This window comes from Gloeophyllum trabeum (assembly GCF_000344685.1).
Source record: "Gloeophyllum trabeum ATCC 11539 unplaced genomic scaffold GLOTRscaffold_00008, whole genome shotgun sequence".
In the NCBI taxonomy this organism is placed as follows: Eukaryota; Fungi; Basidiomycota; class Agaricomycetes; order Gloeophyllales; family Gloeophyllaceae; genus Gloeophyllum; species Gloeophyllum trabeum.
In genome coordinates this window covers 417,492-434,407 of record NW_006920417.1, presented here as the reverse complement: position 1 = coordinate 434,407, position 16,916 = coordinate 417,492, and the positions used below count along the sequence as shown (strand labels likewise).

General features: G+C 52.5%; 7 protein-coding genes across 7 annotated transcripts; 4 read left to right on the top strand and 3 right to left on the bottom strand.

Annotated features, from left to right (window-relative positions):
- Nucleotides 1–766: 766 nt before the first annotated feature.
- On the bottom strand, nucleotides 767–1,281 carry GLOTRDRAFT_42899 (acyl-CoA N-acyltransferase; the record flags this gene model as incomplete). Its single annotated transcript, XM_007868458.1, has 2 exons — nucleotides 767–887; nucleotides 959–1,281. 2 exons carry the CDS (start codon nucleotides 1,279–1,281, stop codon nucleotides 767–769), a joined length of 444 nt encoding a protein of 147 aa, XP_007866649.1.
- Nucleotides 1,282–1,604: 323 nt separating this feature from the next.
- On the bottom strand, nucleotides 1,605–3,211 carry GLOTRDRAFT_77128 (uncharacterized protein; the record flags this gene model as incomplete). The annotated part of the gene is made up of 1 exon (XM_007868646.1): nucleotides 1,605–3,211. The coding sequence occupies one exon, from the start codon at nucleotides 3,209–3,211 to the stop codon at nucleotides 1,772–1,774; it is 1,440 nt and encodes a 479-aa protein (XP_007866837.1). The 3' UTR covers nucleotides 1,605–1,771.
- Nucleotides 3,212–3,489: 278 nt separating this feature from the next.
- On the top strand, nucleotides 3,490–4,384 carry GLOTRDRAFT_116418 (40S ribosomal protein S19). Its single transcript, XM_007868645.1, has 3 exons — nucleotides 3,490–3,557; nucleotides 3,611–3,753; nucleotides 3,813–4,384. Exons 1-3 carry the CDS (start codon nucleotides 3,535–3,537, stop codon nucleotides 4,118–4,120), a joined length of 474 nt encoding a protein of 157 aa, XP_007866836.1. The 5' UTR covers nucleotides 3,490–3,534; the 3' UTR covers nucleotides 4,121–4,384.
- Nucleotides 4,385–5,416: 1,032 nt separating this feature from the next.
- Nucleotides 5,417–6,557, top strand: GLOTRDRAFT_94022 (uncharacterized protein; the record flags this gene model as incomplete). Its single annotated transcript, XM_007868644.1, has 3 exons — nucleotides 5,417–5,817; nucleotides 6,104–6,256; nucleotides 6,329–6,557. 3 exons carry the CDS (start codon nucleotides 5,417–5,419, stop codon nucleotides 6,555–6,557), a joined length of 783 nt encoding a protein of 260 aa, XP_007866835.1.
- Nucleotides 6,558–8,212: 1,655 nt separating this feature from the next.
- On the top strand, nucleotides 8,213–10,583 carry GLOTRDRAFT_61700 (glucoamylase). Its single transcript, XM_007868643.1, has 7 exons — nucleotides 8,213–8,227; nucleotides 8,281–8,529; nucleotides 8,588–8,870; nucleotides 8,921–9,225; nucleotides 9,279–10,029; nucleotides 10,087–10,182; nucleotides 10,238–10,583. The coding sequence occupies exons 2-7, from the start codon at nucleotides 8,380–8,382 to the stop codon at nucleotides 10,381–10,383; spliced, it is 1,731 nt and encodes a 576-aa protein (XP_007866834.1). The 5' UTR covers nucleotides 8,213–8,227; nucleotides 8,281–8,379; the 3' UTR covers nucleotides 10,384–10,583.
- A 42-nt stretch (nucleotides 10,584–10,625) lies between these two features.
- On the bottom strand, nucleotides 10,626–12,462 carry GLOTRDRAFT_77119 (MFS general substrate transporter; the record flags this gene model as incomplete). Its single annotated transcript, XM_007868642.1, has 12 exons — nucleotides 10,626–10,807; nucleotides 10,860–10,894; nucleotides 10,950–11,054; nucleotides 11,107–11,291; nucleotides 11,354–11,496; nucleotides 11,553–11,627; nucleotides 11,684–11,832; nucleotides 11,892–11,941; nucleotides 12,008–12,095; nucleotides 12,162–12,261; nucleotides 12,316–12,383; nucleotides 12,437–12,462. 12 exons carry the CDS (start codon nucleotides 12,460–12,462, stop codon nucleotides 10,626–10,628), a joined length of 1,206 nt encoding a protein of 401 aa, XP_007866833.1.
- Nucleotides 12,463–13,670: 1,208 nt separating this feature from the next.
- GLOTRDRAFT_116415 (kinase-like protein) lies at nucleotides 13,671–15,833 on the top strand. Its single transcript, XM_007868641.1, has 5 exons — nucleotides 13,671–13,865; nucleotides 13,916–14,193; nucleotides 14,243–14,477; nucleotides 14,544–14,875; nucleotides 14,928–15,833. Exons 1-5 carry the CDS (start codon nucleotides 13,796–13,798, stop codon nucleotides 15,606–15,608), a joined length of 1,596 nt encoding a protein of 531 aa, XP_007866832.1. The 5' UTR covers nucleotides 13,671–13,795; the 3' UTR covers nucleotides 15,609–15,833.
- The last annotated feature ends 1,083 nt before the right edge of the window (nucleotides 15,834–16,916 follow it).

Here is a 16,916-nt window from a genome sequence, read left to right as displayed (position 1 = left end):
CTCGGGGTTTGATGGGGAGAAGCGCTCGGGAACGCGGCGCGAAGCGGCGGCGCCTTGATGTGATTGTACGGAGGGCGTGACGTGCCCGTAAATCCAGGCATCACGTGGCCGTAAATCCTGTAAATCGGCGTAAATCCACCGAAATAAACGCTTATGCTGCTTATGCCGCGCTTTCGAGCACTTATGCGGTAAATATGAGTGCTTTTCCGCTTGCAGCAGGCCTCCCCGGCTCTTGGGGGCTAAACGGACTACATAGAGCGACTTTTTGAGTACATTATCCATAGTTACACGCATTTTGGTAATATACATCAACTTCTATCTACTGCAGGAGAGCAAAAACACCCCCGGGGAGGTGCAGCCGCCGGGGAACGAGCGGGACAGGCGACGCGTCGACGCGTCGCGCGAGGCGTGGGAATACCCGGGAACCGCCGAGCCCCACCTGCCTAATAAGGCAGGAAACGCGTAAAGCCAGCGGAATAAGTAGGCGCCGCAGTGATATAGAACCTTATCGCAGCTCTACGTCACGGTATCAGCTCTCTTATCGCCCGCATGCTTGCCCGAAATGACAGGAACGCAGTTTCAATTGATCAGGAGAATGAACTCGGGCCACGCGCTCCTGTGGCGCCACAAGTGGTCAGGCATTCGCATTTCCTGAGGGTGCTTGTCTGTGCTTGTACAGGTAAGAGTAGGTAAGAATGTCAGTACTTGCTGGACTGCGAAGTCCAAGGCGAAACCCTAACCATAAGCCGTTGCTTCAAACGTCTACTCAATTCGCGGAACTTCTCCAAGACCCCCACTCGCTCTCCAACATGCCCATCATGATCAGGTCTTCCCAATGGCCGTCCACCCAATTGCTCTTCCGCGACCTACCCTCCTCGATGAATCCTCTGCCAAAGCCAGAATGCGTCCGGCGATATTCAATCGGCCCATACCATACCGATGTGCGAATGGCACTCACACCTTCTCGTACATCCTCCTAGCCCTCCCGTTCCCCTCGAACACGCTCAAGCTCACGCGATGCACGCCCAGCCCCTCGAACGCGTACCGCACCAGGAACCGCAGCACCTCCGCGCCGAAGCCCCTATTCTGCCACTCGGGCGCGAGGCACATCGAGACCTCCGCCTCGCGGTTCTTCTGGCTGAACATCCACAGCCGGCACTCGCCCATGGGCTCCCTCGTCTCTTTGTGCTCGAGCACGGCGCCGACGACGGCTGTCTCGTGCCGCTTCTTGATCTCCTCCTTGTAGGAGGCCCGGAGGGGCGCGATGGGGGCGCTGTCCATGAAGCGCTGGATCGTCGCGTCGTTGTACATCGCGAGCAGGAAGTCGAAGTCTGCCTCCTGGGCTGCGCGTAGGATTACACGGTCTGTCTCGAACATGTGTATGTGGGCTGATTGTGTGGTGGATATGCTCATGGCAGTCGAATCGCTCCGTACTTATCTGAAATTGTATGCAGCTAGGCGGTCGAGTCAGATGATAAGGAGCCATTATGGTTGCGGCTCCGTGGACGTGGGGCGACTAACGTGGTAGTCTGCGTGTTTGCTCGAGCCCTGCCAGAGGCGAAGTTGTGCCGAGGTGCGAATGACTTAGCGGACGTGCGAAAGATGCCGTACTGACCACGGTCATTGTTATTTCAGCGGGTATAGTCCAAGATAGTCGATACAAGATGGTACAATAGCAGGTATGAGATACAAAATGGCTGCGCCCAAGATAATTAAGCATGATACATCTAGAGTATCGTCTGAAAGTAAGGCGACGCACGAAAGAAAAAGATTAAGGTGTCAAGCGCGGGCCTAGAATGTCCCGCAATGTCTGTATGTATGGATCTCGCACACCGTCGCAGTTGGCAATCTGGACGTGCTGTAAAGTGGATAGAGTGACTTTCCATCTAGGCTGGTCCGTGTATTGAACGCGTGACCTTAGAGTATCCACAACCGCTTCCCCCGATAGACGTTGACAATTGCGCAAGACCAGAGTCTTCAATGACGGCAAGCGCAATCGCATTTCCACCCCCTCCCCTTCGTCGCTCTCGCGATACGGCGCGAGCAGTCTGATCACATTGTCAGACATGTCGGACGCGACAATTCCAAAAATCTGCAGCTTCGGCAAGCGGTCGAAGCACCATTGGAAGTCCTTCGTCCGCATATCCGCGTAATCCATATAGAGTAGCTCGAGGGGTGGATTGCAGCGCCTGATGAGGCTGCGTAGGCCCATGCCTGTGGCGTGATCGCTCGAGGGCGACTGGGAGTAATCTTGAGCCTCGTCTTCGCTATCGCCCGATTCATAGTCAAACTCGTCGGAGAGCCGATGGTCGACATTGAGCAGACCAAGGTTGAGTTCTCTGAGCGAGGGTGCGTGGAGATGGGAAAGGAGGGCTCGAGTAGATAACAGGCCCCGCAAAGCCAGTTCGACCAAATGAGGTAGAGAGACCACGGGCGCGGAGGTGTAATCATACATCTCGGTCTGCGGCCAGCCGGCCACTCGGAGCGTTTGCAGTTGGGGGAAAGCAGTGAGGAGCTTGAGCAGTTTGACGGGGTGGATTACGTCGGAATTATCCTGTATGATAAGAGTGGTGACCTGCATAGGCTCTAGGAAATAACGTTCAGGCAGGGTGCTCATGTATAGCTGCATCGAGAACTGCCCCTCGATGAACTGGAAGGTGTCTCGGGTAGGTCGAAAGGGCGCCCTTGCTACTTCGTCCTTCATGTCTTCATCAATAAATATGTCTATTCTCTCCAACGCCAGCGGTTCGTCCTCCGTACGGCCCGGTATATTCGACATCTGTATGTGTTCTATCCAGTTGCCCTGGACCTTGAACGAGCGCCATCGGGCTATATGCGGTATGAGTGGAGAGAGAACGGCGAGCATCACGTCGACATGCGCCATGTTGATCTCGACGTCGAAGGTGAGCGGTGATGAATGGGCCGCCCAGAGTTCGCATTGTCTCTGCAACGACCTGATCCCTCTCTCTTCTTCATCCAGAAACAGATGGTACCACACGCGTGGCCAGTCCGAGACAATGTCTCGCCACCGTTTGCAGACGCGCGAGATAGTAGCTGGTGCGTACGGATGGACGGCAGCGCATGATACGAAGAGTTCTGCCAGGATCTCCGGTGGCAGACGGTTGATTGGCGGGGTGGGCACTGTCTTTTTACCGCGCCTCGTATCCCGCTGCGTATCGTAAAGATGTGGCTGTATGATTCGACCGCCCATTGTCGACGCCAGATAAACTTTTCCCGTCGACAGCCGCAGTGGAGGATGGTAGTCGAGAGGCATCTAACTTGGCGGCTGCCTGGCCGGCCAGGCACTTCGTCGCGCTCACGCGATCGACTTCTGTCGTCACAATGGCGTGGCAACGACGGTCCACAGAGAAGTCCACAGTAGACTCATTTGGCTAGTCTTCTTGGACTGCTTATGTAACCACAGAACTGCACAGGAGCCCAGCCTCCCAGTGAACTCTAATTAGTCCCGTACCCCCGCCATCGACGCGCCCGACGTTCCCGCCAGTCCTCAAGACATTCGCCCTCTAACTCAAAATGCCAGGTGTACGAGACGTCGCGTAAGTGCTACTCCTAATGCCCGTGCGGAAAGCGTCAATGACCGGCTCGATAGCCCCGATACATTCATCGCAGCATACGCTTCGCACCTCAAGCGGGCGGGAAAGCTTGAGGTCCCTACATGGGTGGACATTGTCAAGACTGGCCCCTTCAAGGAACTTGCACCCTATGACCCTGACTGGTTCTACGTCCGTGCAGGTTCGGAATGTTGCTCTTCTCGTCATGACTCAAAGCTTTACCTGTACCTTGCACTCCAGCTGCCGTTGCAAGACACATCTACCTCCGCAAAGACGTCGGTATTGGCGCATTAACGAAACTCCACGGTGGTCGCAACCGACGCGGTAACCGCCCCTCCCACCACGCAGACTGTTCTGCCTCCGTACAGCGCAAGGTCTGCCAGGCCCTCGAGAAGATTGGCGTTTTGGAGCAGACAGACAACGGGGGCCGTCGGATAAGCCAAGACGGCATGCGGGATCTGGACCGAATTGCCACTGCTGTAGTGGAGCAGGAGAAAGAGGAAGAGGAGGAGGAAGAAGAGGAGGAGGCTGAGGAGGACGAGGAGTAGATGTGTTTCGCTGGTCGGGCATGTGGTCCATGGATATCGCATGATTTATCTCTCACCTCGGTATGCTCCATGCGCTCTCTAAAATATGGCGAGGCTACTCTGCTTTCATTATGACGTTCGCATTCGGGCTCGACGCAGGTCACGCAGAGCATATTGCTCAGTTGTGCTTTGCAGAAATACAACTCTTTCATGCTCACAGGAGCTGGAGTAGTCCAATCATTTCGTTTGTGAGTTGTTCGTCTTCGCTGACGTCCAGGAATGTCTGCACATATGAGAGAATCACGAGTTGGTGCGTCCTCTGAGAATCAGTTGATGTATCGGGCTAGTTGCTTGAGGGGCTTGGAGTCTGCAGGACACATCTGTTGAGACCGGACCCTATTTGATATCTGTTCCGATAATGCTGATGCATCGTCAGTAAGATGAGTTTGGAACTTGCGACTCAACTGCCGTCCGTGATGGACGGCATATGATGGTCTCCTAGGCTAATGCTGCAAGGAAGTCGACATATCAAGTTATGTATGTGTCATTTGTGTTCCCTGCCTCAGTTTCTCTCCGTGTCTTCTGCATAGCGCTGCCAATGCCATTCACCCCTCCCTGACGCTTCAAAGCCATGCAACGATACTAAACTGGACCCAGGAGCATGGAGAGCATTGTTAACTCGACTCGATATCTCACGGATGTCATTCAAGTGATGCGTCCTACACTCCGGTAACGGAGGGAACTACCATCGTGTTAGCTTGGCTAGCGAACGTAGCGGGGAGTAGAAGTCCACACATTCTTTGCATGCCCACATGTACAATTACTACACACATATCTGCATTCCAGTGAAATAGTGTACGTGCACCGTCCGCAACTCTCCTGTCATAGAGTTTTCTCCTGTCCACATGGTGTCATCGATGAGTTAGCTATGCATGATACGCCGAAGATCATCATTGGTCATGCAGGGTTCGACGTTCATGCCTGTGCAGACGATTGTGGCCCTTGCTCGAAGCTCACAGGACTAATTGCAAGATGTGTATGGAGCCCTAGAGACTCGAATGGGAAACTCGTCAGCTCCACCGTTAGCTATTCGCTGTTACCTTTGCACAGGTTGTGTCATGCGTGGCCGCGAAATGACAAGGCATTACACAGGGAAGCGGTAAGGGTATTATCGGACCGGTCCCATATATTATGCCAGAGAGTAGAAGCCAACTCTTCAGACGTTTTGACGAGCACTCGCAAAGCCCGCACATCGCAGCGGCAGAAATCACGGAAGCATACATTTTTGAACCCTATGATCATCCGCGAACGGACCCGATGTGCTGCATGAAGGAGGCATCGAATGCGCGACGGACGCGGACTTGTCAACGGTTGTGCGAAGTCGGTAGCGGATATCGACTTCGATTAAGGTGGGAGACCACAAGCACGGGTCTCATCTGTATGGAATTTAGCGTGCAGGTATACCTTCCCCGTCACCCGCCCGCCTGCGCGGAACGTGCGAATGGTGAAGGGGACGTCCGATGGGGACATGCAACGGCGATATGGTGTCGATACGTGTTAACCCAACCCCTCCGCCCCAGTCGGGGAATGGGGCCATTACCGGTGGGCGCGGTCTTGAGTTTGAATGTGACGCTTGCTGCATGTAATGGAGGCCGTCGTGCCGACCAGCATAAGATTCCTGGAATCTGTCCGGAGCAAGGCAACTTCAACGCTGGCCGGTTAGCCACGAGTGCCACAAGAATCGGCGGCCGGATATCCCAGCAAGGATATCCGACAGTCGAGCCAGAGCAAAAGAACATACCTGCTACCGGATAAGAGCTAACTTCTATTGTTGTGCGGCAACGCTGGGCACGGAGAGCATGCACCTGCAACGACATATCAGAGAAGCGAACCCAGAAATTCTGGAGACGTCGAGCCGTGACTCTTTAGCACTTTAATCGGATGCACCGCTGTCACGGGCCTACGTTCGCCTTGCCATGATACTCTCAACGGGTTAATGGGCAGACACACCAGGGATGCATCCTATCCCGCCGAGAGGCGACGCGCGCGCGCTCTAGACTTTGATCTCGACCAGCCCCTCCGCCTCCTTTGCATTTTCATTGGCGGGTCTGAGGTCGAGGCAGAGCGTTTTGAGCACCATCGGGACATCGCTGCGACGTACCTACATACCTACAGATAGGGAGATCGTGAACGCACATGATATGATGAGCACGTCGCTTTCCTTGGTAGAAATTCTGACCGGCTCTCGCGCTGGAATAAATCATTTGATGCAGAGCGACGGGTGCAGTTTGGCAGACAGGCATCGTTACCTCCGGGAATTACGACCCATGTCGATGAGCAAGAGGGTCAAAGCCAGGCTCGCTTTCCCTATGTGGATGGCCACCCCACAAATCTACAGCTCGCTGAGAAAGAAGTATATCAAGATCTCATGCGCATCAGTCAGCGGCCGAGAGTGTAGGTAAGGCGCCCCCCCCCCCCCAAAGTCCAAGATCGTGGGCGGTATTTTGAGGATCGATATTCCCACTCCCGGCGAAGGCCCTGGGCGCAGGCTGCATGAGCCGTCACATATCTCAAGCTCAAGCGCACTTGAGAGATTCTCCTTGCCGACCATAAATCACATGGCTTGCTTTCCGCCTCGGTGGTGGTAAGCTGCAGCGTAGTCAGCTTGAGACCAACGCTTTTCTGACCCAAGTCTGCGCTGTGAAAAATGGGTCAGCAACTGAACTGCCGTCGGACGGCTTTCTGGGGCAGCGATGTCGCGCGAAGGGTTAGCGTCTCAGCGTCCGGGTCCCGCGAGGCGTCGCCATCTCGGTGTATTGGCACATTAGGTAGATTGTAGACGTCTGCTATAAGCTTGAGACATGGGTAACTGTCGTCTGAGCATCATGATCAACCCTCTCAGGGACCGCGAAGATGCAGCATGCGCTAGTCGGGGACGGCCCTTCAGCGCTTCAGCGCCAAACGCGTCTTCTGCAAAAGTCTGCAAACTGCTATTGGTCTGCCACGATGACGTCTTGCGTTGAGCGCGGTTGCAACCACAGAACCTGATTTCCGTCCCACGTCTAATGGTTGAATAACCATGTACACCCCGACGTGATTTCTTACGATTTCTACTTGATATAGCAAAGAGTGCAAGTTATCGGCCGATATTCGAATCGCGGGATTCTAAGCGCAGTCAAGATGATGTCCGTTGGATCTGTCGGGATCAATGAGGAGAGAAGCCCTTGGCTTCTTTTCCCCTCGGGGGTGGCATCAGTGGCTTAGCGTCGTTGTCAATGGCATCTCGATTCTCTCTTGACCTCGGATCCGCTTTGACCCTCACGCTTCTTGGATAGTCCCCGGGGCTTATCCTCGCCTGCGTTGAAGTGTATTTGCAAGGTGTTGCAGCCTGACTTTAATCTTAAAGACTGCGGTGAAACGACACTATGCAGGGCTATATCGGGCAATGTGAAAGCCAAAGGGACGTCGGGCTCGGTCCCGCCCATGGCTTCCATCGCTCGATGCGAGGTGCGGTCGTCGGTACCGTTCGACAACCAAGTTCGGCATCAGACTGTGGTTAACGACCGTCCTTTGCTCCCATCGGAAGATCTCGCAATCCAAGGCACTGAGTGAGTGGATGACTTCCCGTAACGCTAAATCGCTATTTTTTTCTAAAATTTCGTCCCTAAATCCCTAAAATCTGGCCCCGATGTGATTGTGCCGAGATGCCGAATTGTCACGCTTTCCATGGTAACGTTTTGTTGATGGCAGTCGTCAAGCAAAGGCGTCTCTAAATCCTGGACTTTACAGAGGGGTCCCTACCCCTCTGTAAACTGCTGAACGTCTCTAAATCCTCGCTTAGAGTCGGCTAACACTCACTTAGCGTCGGCTAGCATTGATGCCTCGTGAGCGCCTCCATATTTGGATGGATCTCGTGCTTCTTTGCTCCAGCAGCGTTCTGCATCTCGCAGCAGCGAAGAGTCCTCACGGTTTAGAGACCATCTCTATTTCTCCATATTTATCCCATCAAAATCGATCACTCGGTGTGACCACTTTGCTGACAACACCTTAGAAATAGGGAAAATAAGGATTTAGTGTTACGGGAAGTCATCCAGTGTTACGTCCCTTAAGATGTTACACGAGGATCAGGTTGGTCCCAAGACTCCCTTGCATGTGCTACGGCGTCTTCTCAGCTGCCTAAGTTTATATCGTTCGCAGCCGTCAACAGCAGTGTATTCTTTGCCTCGGATATAAATACAGCGGGGGGTACCCTGCCTAACACCCTGTTCTCCGTCCACAAGATGTACCGCTTCCTAGTCTGTGCTCTCGGGCTTCTGGGGACAGTCCTCGCTCAGTCAGTCGACAGTTATGTCGGCAGCGAAGGCCCCATAGCAAAGGCCGGCGTCCTTGCCAACATTGGGCCGAACGGCTCAAAGGCCTCTGGTGCAGCCGTGAGTGACATTACTCTCGTCCAAGCCAGCGCAATGTCTGATGTGGTCCTTCACATAGGCCGGCGTGGTGGTGGCTAGCCCCAGCAAGTCGGATCCCGACTATTGGTACACTTGGACGCGTGACTCGTCACTCGTTTTCAAGTCTCTCATTGATCAGTACACCACTGGTATCGACAGCACGAGTTCGCTGAGGTCTCTGATAGACAGTTTCGTTATTGCCGAGGCCAACATTCAGCAGGTCTCTAATCCCAGCGGCACTCTTACTACCGGCGGCTTGGGAGAGCCAAAATTCAATGTCGATGAAACTGCATTCACCGGTGCATGGGGTCGACCCCAGCGCGGTATGTATGATGTCTACCTGCCTATTTCATGACTGAATTCGAAATCACAGACGGACCTGCGCTCCGTGCGACTGCTTTGATCACCTACGGTAACTGGCTCTTGTCAAACGGGAACACGACCTGGGTTACCAGTACGCTGTGGCCGATCATCCAGAACGATCTCAACTACGTCGTTCAGTACTGGAACCAGACCACCTTCGACCTCTGGGAAGAAGTGAACTCTTCCTCGTTCTTCACCACTGCAGTGCAGCACCGTGCCTTGCGCGAAGGCGCAGCCTTCGCTACCAAGATCGGTCAGACCTCCTCGGTCAGCAGCTACACAACCCAAGCGGCGAATCTACTTTGCTTTTTGCAGGTCAGCATTGAGAGCGCATCCAGTTCTGTATGAGAGCTGAATCTTGAATACAGTCTTACTGGAACCCCACTTCCGGATATATCACCGCTAACACTGGCGGTGGTCGGTCCGGCAAGGACGCCAACACCCTCTTGGCATCCATCCACACTTACGACCCCAGCGCGGGCTGCGATGCCACGACCTTCCAGCCCTGCTCCGACAAAGCCCTCTCGAATCTGAAGGTTTACGTCGACTCCTTCCGTTCTGTCTACTCCATCAACAGCGGTATTGCCTCTAACGCCGCTGTCGCCACTGGTCGCTACCCGGAAGACAGCTACCAGGGCGGGAACCCATGGTACCTCACTACGTTCGCCGTCGCCGAGCAGCTCTATGACGCCCTCAATGTCTGGGCTGCTCAGGGCTCCCTCAATGTCACCTCCATCTCCCTCCCCTTCTTCCAGCAGTTCTCCTCTAGTGTCACTGCCGGCACTTACGCTTCGAGCTCCACCACTTACACGACTCTGACCTCCGCCATTAAGAGCTTCGCGGATGGATTCGTCGCTATCAACGCCCAGTACACGCCGTCCAACGGTGGCCTCGCTGAGCAGTTCAGCAGGAGCAACGGCTCTCCCGTCAGCGCTGTTGACTTGACATGGAGCTATGCATCCGCATTGACCGCGTTTGAAGCGAGGAATAATACTCAGTTCGCCGGCTGGGGCGCGGTAGGTTTGACTGTGCCGACCTCGTGCTCCAGCAACAGTGGTGGAGGCGGAGGATCGACTGTCGCCGTGACGTTCAACGTGAACGCCCAAACGGTTTGGGGCGGTAAGCTCTTCTGGTAATGCTTCTCTGTAAGAAGCGACGACTTAACAGACACCACAGAAAACATCTACATCACTGGCTCGGTTGACGCTCTGAGTAACTGGTCTCCCGACAACGCCCTCTTGCTCTCGTCCGCCAACTACCCGACCTGGAGCAGTGCGTGTATTTCTCCTGTTGTGTTTACAACAGATGCTAACTGTGATCATCCCAGTTACCGTGAATTTACCCGCGAGCACTGCCATTCAGTATAAGTATATTCGCAAGAACAACGGAGCTGTCACCTGGGAATCCGATCCCAACAACAGCATAACTACTCCAGCCAGCGGCTCCGTGACCGAAAATGACACCTGGCGTTAAAGAGAAGCATCGCAGTCTGTTGTCGTCTCACAAAACTCGCTTCTTTCATACTTTCATTTGAGATCCGATCGTTGTATAACTGAACCTTACTCGAACGTAGCAAGGCTTCAGGTTGACTGTCTTTACTAGTACAAAATTTGTAGCCCTGTGTAAGAGGTCGAGTGTATACAAGAGATAAAATCAAACAGATCATATCCTGCTTCAGAAACTGGAACCTAACGGGCATCCTACCGGTGTCTGCTTCAGGCCTGCGACTCGCGGGAGGTTGCGTTGAACTTAAAACCATGTTCCACGCTATACCTCCGTGGGTTGGGCTGTGCGAAGACTTCATCAATCTCTTCAAGGGTCAAGCCTTTCGTTTCGACCACGAAGAAGTAGACTATGGCGACTTCGAACAAGTCCCAGAAAAGGAAGACCAAATAGACTGCCAGAACGGTTTGCGGCTGCGAACGATATCTCATGCACAATCCACATACCTTTCCAGCCTATTCGCTCCAAAGCTACGGGCAGGCTAGGTTGGGACGCAGCGTCAGGAACCTTTGCCATGTCTCTCAGTAGCTACTCACGCGAAGGTGTTTATGCACGACGCCGCTTGTGTCACGAGATTCAGGAATGCAAGCCCTTTGGCTCTCGCCTCGTAGCTCAACACTTCGGCTGAGTATACTCCTTGCCTACAGAAGTTCGTGGTCAGTGCTTGACCCTTACAAGGCATTATTGGCTTACATGGGCGTCCAACCAAAGGAGAATACTACCATGAACAAATAAATAAAGGATATCCCGGCATTGGATCTCTCCACATTGCCACTTTGACTCAACAGTGCGCTGACTATGGCGAGGATCACAACGAGCAAGGACGTGGCCGACAAAAGCAATGCTCTCCGACCGAATCTATCAATACAGGCGGAACCCTATATGAATCAACGATCCAATAGGTGCCAGTTTCACAATGTATCAGATATTATATCCGCACCGTCAACGCCCCGACATAAGATGTGACGGAATTCACAAAGTTGAGTGTAAGTTGTTTGTTTTGGCTCGTAATACCTGCATTCTTGAGTAACACCGGAAGGAAGTACGTGATTAAGCCATTCCCAGATAATTGCCCAAATGTGCCTGTTCCGAGGACATGAACGTCACTTACACTAGGCGGATGACTGTAATAATCTTACCCATAAGGATCACCATTCCTGACCTGTACCGATCCGCAGAGGAGCGGAAAAGAGGACGGAAATCCCACCATCGCTCTAGTAGCATGCCAATTATCAGCATCGCAGATCAAGGCTCGTACGAGAGCACGTACTGTCGCTTCCGTCGAGTTGGATCTTCTCTTCCAGTTCTTCCACTTCTAGCTGTACCAAGGGTGATTTTACATCTCCTGTGCGCGAGTGGAGTCTTGCCAGAATCTTGATCGCCCGCTCCTTTTTGTCTTGGCTGTACAGCCACCGAGGTCTGCAGCGGACAAACCATGTCTTCTATCCGACACTGAGGAAAAGAATGTAGTCACTCACGATTCTGGTACGAGGAAAACAAAAATCACGTTCAAGGCAGCCGGAACTATCTATGACATACGGCAAGGGTTCAGAAGGCCTCGTCATGTCATTTGCAGCTTGAGTCTCACCTGTACAAAGAGTGGAAGCCTCCAAGCCCATTCACTCCGATATTTGCCGGTCGCAACCATCATTCCCGTGGCGGTCATTTGCCCGACATAGTAGCTTGTGCGTTGGTCGGTGGTCAGCGCAATCAAGTCTAATGCCGGCCTCTAATGGAATCAAACCTACAAAGAATTCAAGAAACCTAGAAAGAGACCTCTAGTCTGGGGAGGAGTGATTTCGCCTAGATAGGACTTTGCCGCGGAATTGGCACAAGCCGAACCCATCCCTGCAATTTAAGAGGAATTATAGCGGTAGGAAGGAGGGAAAAAAGAAGGCGTACCAGTAAGAAATCGGCCACCAATAAACATGCTCCTGTTCGTGGAAAGCCCAGTGATGATGGCTCCGACACTGCGCTCGTATTGTGAGCACATGGATGGCAAACAGCAGGTGATCCATCTTACATGAGGATCGTATTGCCAAAGAACATGCAGAAACGTCTTCCGAATTTATCCGGCAGGATGGCTAGATATTCCCGTCGTATGCTTAATATGCAGGGCTGTTGGTACAGGAAACGACGTACCAGCGGGTATTACGCCGCTACATCGTCGCTTCGTGTTGAATATTGGTGTCCGGATCAATCGAAGTGATACTCACCAGAGAGAACCACTAAATCGATAGGTGTTCAGCATATTACCGAGAGCAAACCTCTCGAAGTACGTACATCGTGAATATACCGAATACAATCCCGGTTTTTGCACCAGAGGAGGACATCCCGAAATAAGTTTGGTATTGCTTCATGCTATTAATACCGCCCATCACCTGTCTGAACGTCAGTCTTATAGGTTCCTTAACAGCACGAGTATTACGGACAGTGCCGTCAAAGCCGTTATCGCCTGAACAGAAGCAGGTGACGAGGACGATCCAATACATCTCGATTGGAAGTAATTAGCCCCCGTAGGAGGATACAGACTTATCGCCAGGTAGCTTACTTGCATTGCCCTCAAGCTCCATGGCGCAACGCCTGGGTCGATAGCCAGAGCCTGCGTCAAAGCCTCTTGTCGCTCTTCCGGTGTCTTGCGGGAGGAGTGCAAGGGCTTAGCGTACTGGATGTGTTCGACGTCTTCTTTGACGTCCTCCATGAGGTCGGCGTCGCCCGTCAGCTTACGAGGTGAAGAAGCCATGGCGCAGGAAGCGAAGATCTGTGCTGGGGCTCATATCATCTGAGGAAAACGCGGTTTTTATTCTGCGGCGCATCTTGTTCGTAGCAGCACCATCACGCATAGAGGCTAGCGACAATGCTCCAGGGTATCTCCGACGCGCGCACGAGAGACGGTCAGATGGCGGACCTTCCGCCATTGTCAGCCATGGCTAGTGCGTCTTGGCAGCTCAGGCGTCGCTTTGATCACCCGAAAGGTGGATTTATGATTCAGTCTTCCGCGCCGCCAGAAGAATGAGACAGAAGAAGCGGCCCGCCTGCTGTATACTCAATAGATTGGCTCAAGGTCAGATGAAGTTATGTAGGTGGTGGCTGGAGGGATTTGTGGAGGACCAGCTAGGACCAGCCACCGTTAAACCATTTTGGAAATGGTCAATGTCATTGGCTGGCAATTATCCGATAGCTCACCTGACCAACGCGTTCCAGTCACGTGATCATATAAGACGCGCAGGCGCTGTGGTTCGTGAGCGAGCCACCAACAGCGACCAACAAGCCGAATATCGCAAAAACTTCTATGTTTCTATAGGCCTGCTCGACACACAATTGATCTGCTGCTTCACACATTCTCCGACGATCCTGCCCAACCGTCCTACAGCAGTACAAGATGCCCCCACTCTATCCCTGGGTTATTGCTAATTGGCAGCTGGGAGACAAGCTAGGCTCTGGCTTTTCTGGTTTTTCTTTTCCCTGTGTAGTTTTTGCCGAGACTTATGCTGCTGAATAGGGGCTATCTTCAAGGCTCGCAATGTGCATACTCAAGAGGTCAAGGCGCTCAAGATACAGGACAAGAACCACGAATGCCCCACGAATCGCTACGAACGACATATATACCCTCACATCCAAGGAGGGAAAGGTATGCCCACACTGTGGGCTTCTGGTATAGAAGGACCTTGGGACTACCTCGTCATTGACTTGCTCGGCCCAAGTTTGGACAGCCTATACAGGCAGAGCGGGAAAGCTGTTATGGACCTGGGAAGTGTGTGCCAGATCGCCATGCAAGTAGTGAGTGCGCCTGTTAATCTGGCAAGCCTTATCTTCGATTTCCTCCAAGATTGCCAGGCTAGAGTTCATGCACGCGAAAGGTGTTCTCCACCGCGACATTCAGCTGGGGAACTGCGTGGTCGGATTACCGCCCAATCACGAAACAATCTACATGATCGACTTCGGATTCTCTAAATGCTATAGGGATCCTAAAACGAAACGACACATATCCGACGATGACAAGAAACGATGTTTTGTGGGCAACTATTGGTTCAGTTCGGTAAATGTCCATTGCCGAGGGAAGGGTAGGTGATTCAAATTCCTGCCGGCACCCATAACTAACCATGTACGTACGTACGTCCGACCGACAGTACCCTCCCGAAGAGATGACCTAGAAGCATGCGCCCTAATGCTAATTCATCTCTTGACGCCGGGGGGCTTGAGCTGGACACGTAACGGTGTACCCAAGACCGACGCAGCCCACGACCGTATAATCCGCGAGAAGCGAAGAGCTCGCCCCGAAGAGCTGTGTAGAGGCCTTCCGGCACAGTTCGAGGAATTTCTCCGATATTGCAGAAGACTCAACTTCACAGAGGGCCCGGATTATACCAAGTGGATCGAGGAATTCAGAGAGCTCGCCTTGGAACATGGCTATCAAGGGGATGACCGCTTCGTATGGCCACCACCGGCTCCTGTCACCCAAGTAAGTCTGCTGGATGACGGACCTTACGGTACTAATGCGTTTTCTCATGTAGGTACCTCGTTCCCCTGCCAAACAACCGCGTCCCTCCCATGCGCCAGACGAGGTTGAGAGAATTCTCCACGATCTTGCGAACCTTAACCTGGGCAATCGTCCTGTTCTGGGCAATCGCACGAACATACTAAGCCCTACCACGCAGGGCGTCGCAGCCACAGAGGTACAGAAGGCTGCAGCACCCTCCAAGGACGAAGTCATCGTAATCAGCGAGACGTCGGAGGATACTCGCCCAAGGCATCAAACTTCCAAGATTTCTCAGATCGCCTCTCTAAGAATAGCTGTGACAAAAGCGTCCGACAACGCTGCACTATCCGCTCTTGTCGCTGACTTCGTGGCAGTTCTCAAGACTCATACGTCTAAGGCTCTCACAAAGCAGGGGTTTGCGTTCTTGGAAGCCCTGTACAAACAGCTCGCCGACCCTTCCGTATTCATCGCTCCTCTCAGGACCTCTCGCAATTCTGATACGCACGACAGTTCGGCTCAGGAGCCGAAGCACGTACGGATGAGCAAGTTGATTAAGCTGAGACAAGAAGTGGAGAAGGCGACTAACAATCGTGCACTTGCCAAGCTGGTGCAGGATTTCGGCGCCTTGACGGATAGGAGTAACGGCCGGACAGTGACGAAGGACGGCTTGGCATTCCTGGAGGGACTGTCCAGGAGGCTCGAAGCACTTCAGTGATGACCAGATGTATAAACGTTCGCCAGCCGTGGAAAACTCCTGCGTTCTATCTGAAGCACGTTCATTTGGCCAATCGGCGCTAACAACCCCAGTGTATCCTATCTTATGTTCGTCCCCACATCTGTTATCATTCATCTTGCTTGATTCATCACCATAAAGGACTTCTTGTATTGGACCTCCGTTATTGTAATGCTTCCGAAAACATAATGCCGACCTTTTCAAATGCGTTCCAGGCTACAGGCCACTATTACAAGTGGGCCCACTCTTAGGCGAGCTACCCGTAAATCATGTCTGCACGCCCCATGAACGTCGATACCAGGCAATATCGCTGCATGCTGAGCAATAGTTGACGATCTAACTACTCGTACAGGCCACGATGTATCAGGAGTGATTCCGTCAGAGCCGTTTGAGGCGAATCCCCGACATGTTAATGGGGAGGCGCAACGCCCGGTTCCAGTGCGAGTTGATTTGTCAGCAGATTGTGGCTGAAAGGTGGTCGCAAGTATCCCCTCGTATTCTTGTGCATTCCTCTGCTCCATTTTCACCTTATGCATGCATCAGCAATGTATATCACTATTGTAAACCAGCAAGAAGGGTATTCTACCATTACAGACTGTAGTAGATATAAACATGTCTGTCTCTTCTTATTCCTGAGCTGACCACCATCGGGATGAAATGATGGTCAATTTCACCGAGGTCGGCAAAGGAGTGCTCAGGGAAGCTATGTATTGTCTTTAGAAACATTTGGAACATATCTATATGTGCACACCAGTGGGTGCATTCCCTATTCTTGATACAGATGAGCTTGATTTCCAGGAAGCACAACTCTGTGTAATTAATGGACAAAGCAAGTACTGGATCACAGCTGTAAAAGGCTGAATATATATCTCATGTACTATGTTGATTTTACAGTTCTAACATAGGGGAAGGGACCTGCTTCTGCTGCGGCAGGAGAGCCCGGACAGTGACGAGGATATTTGGTGTGACACTTTTTGCGATGGTGTCACAGCTTGTCACGTCCGCGACGCGTTCGGACGCGTCGTTAATTGCTCTTTACTGCCAGAAAACCTACAGCGTGCTACGTTCACATTCACGCGTCACTTGATTCATAAAAGTTGATCTATATCAACGAGCGGATGCAACGTTGGTTGTACATTTTTGTTAAATGTACTTGCGGTCTCGTTACCTCTATCGAATGAACTTGATATTTGGAAAATCAGAAATTCAAAACCAACGTTGCATCTTCTGTATCATGACATCCCTGCTGGTACATTTTATATGCGTGATTTTCGACATGCGGAAGGCTCT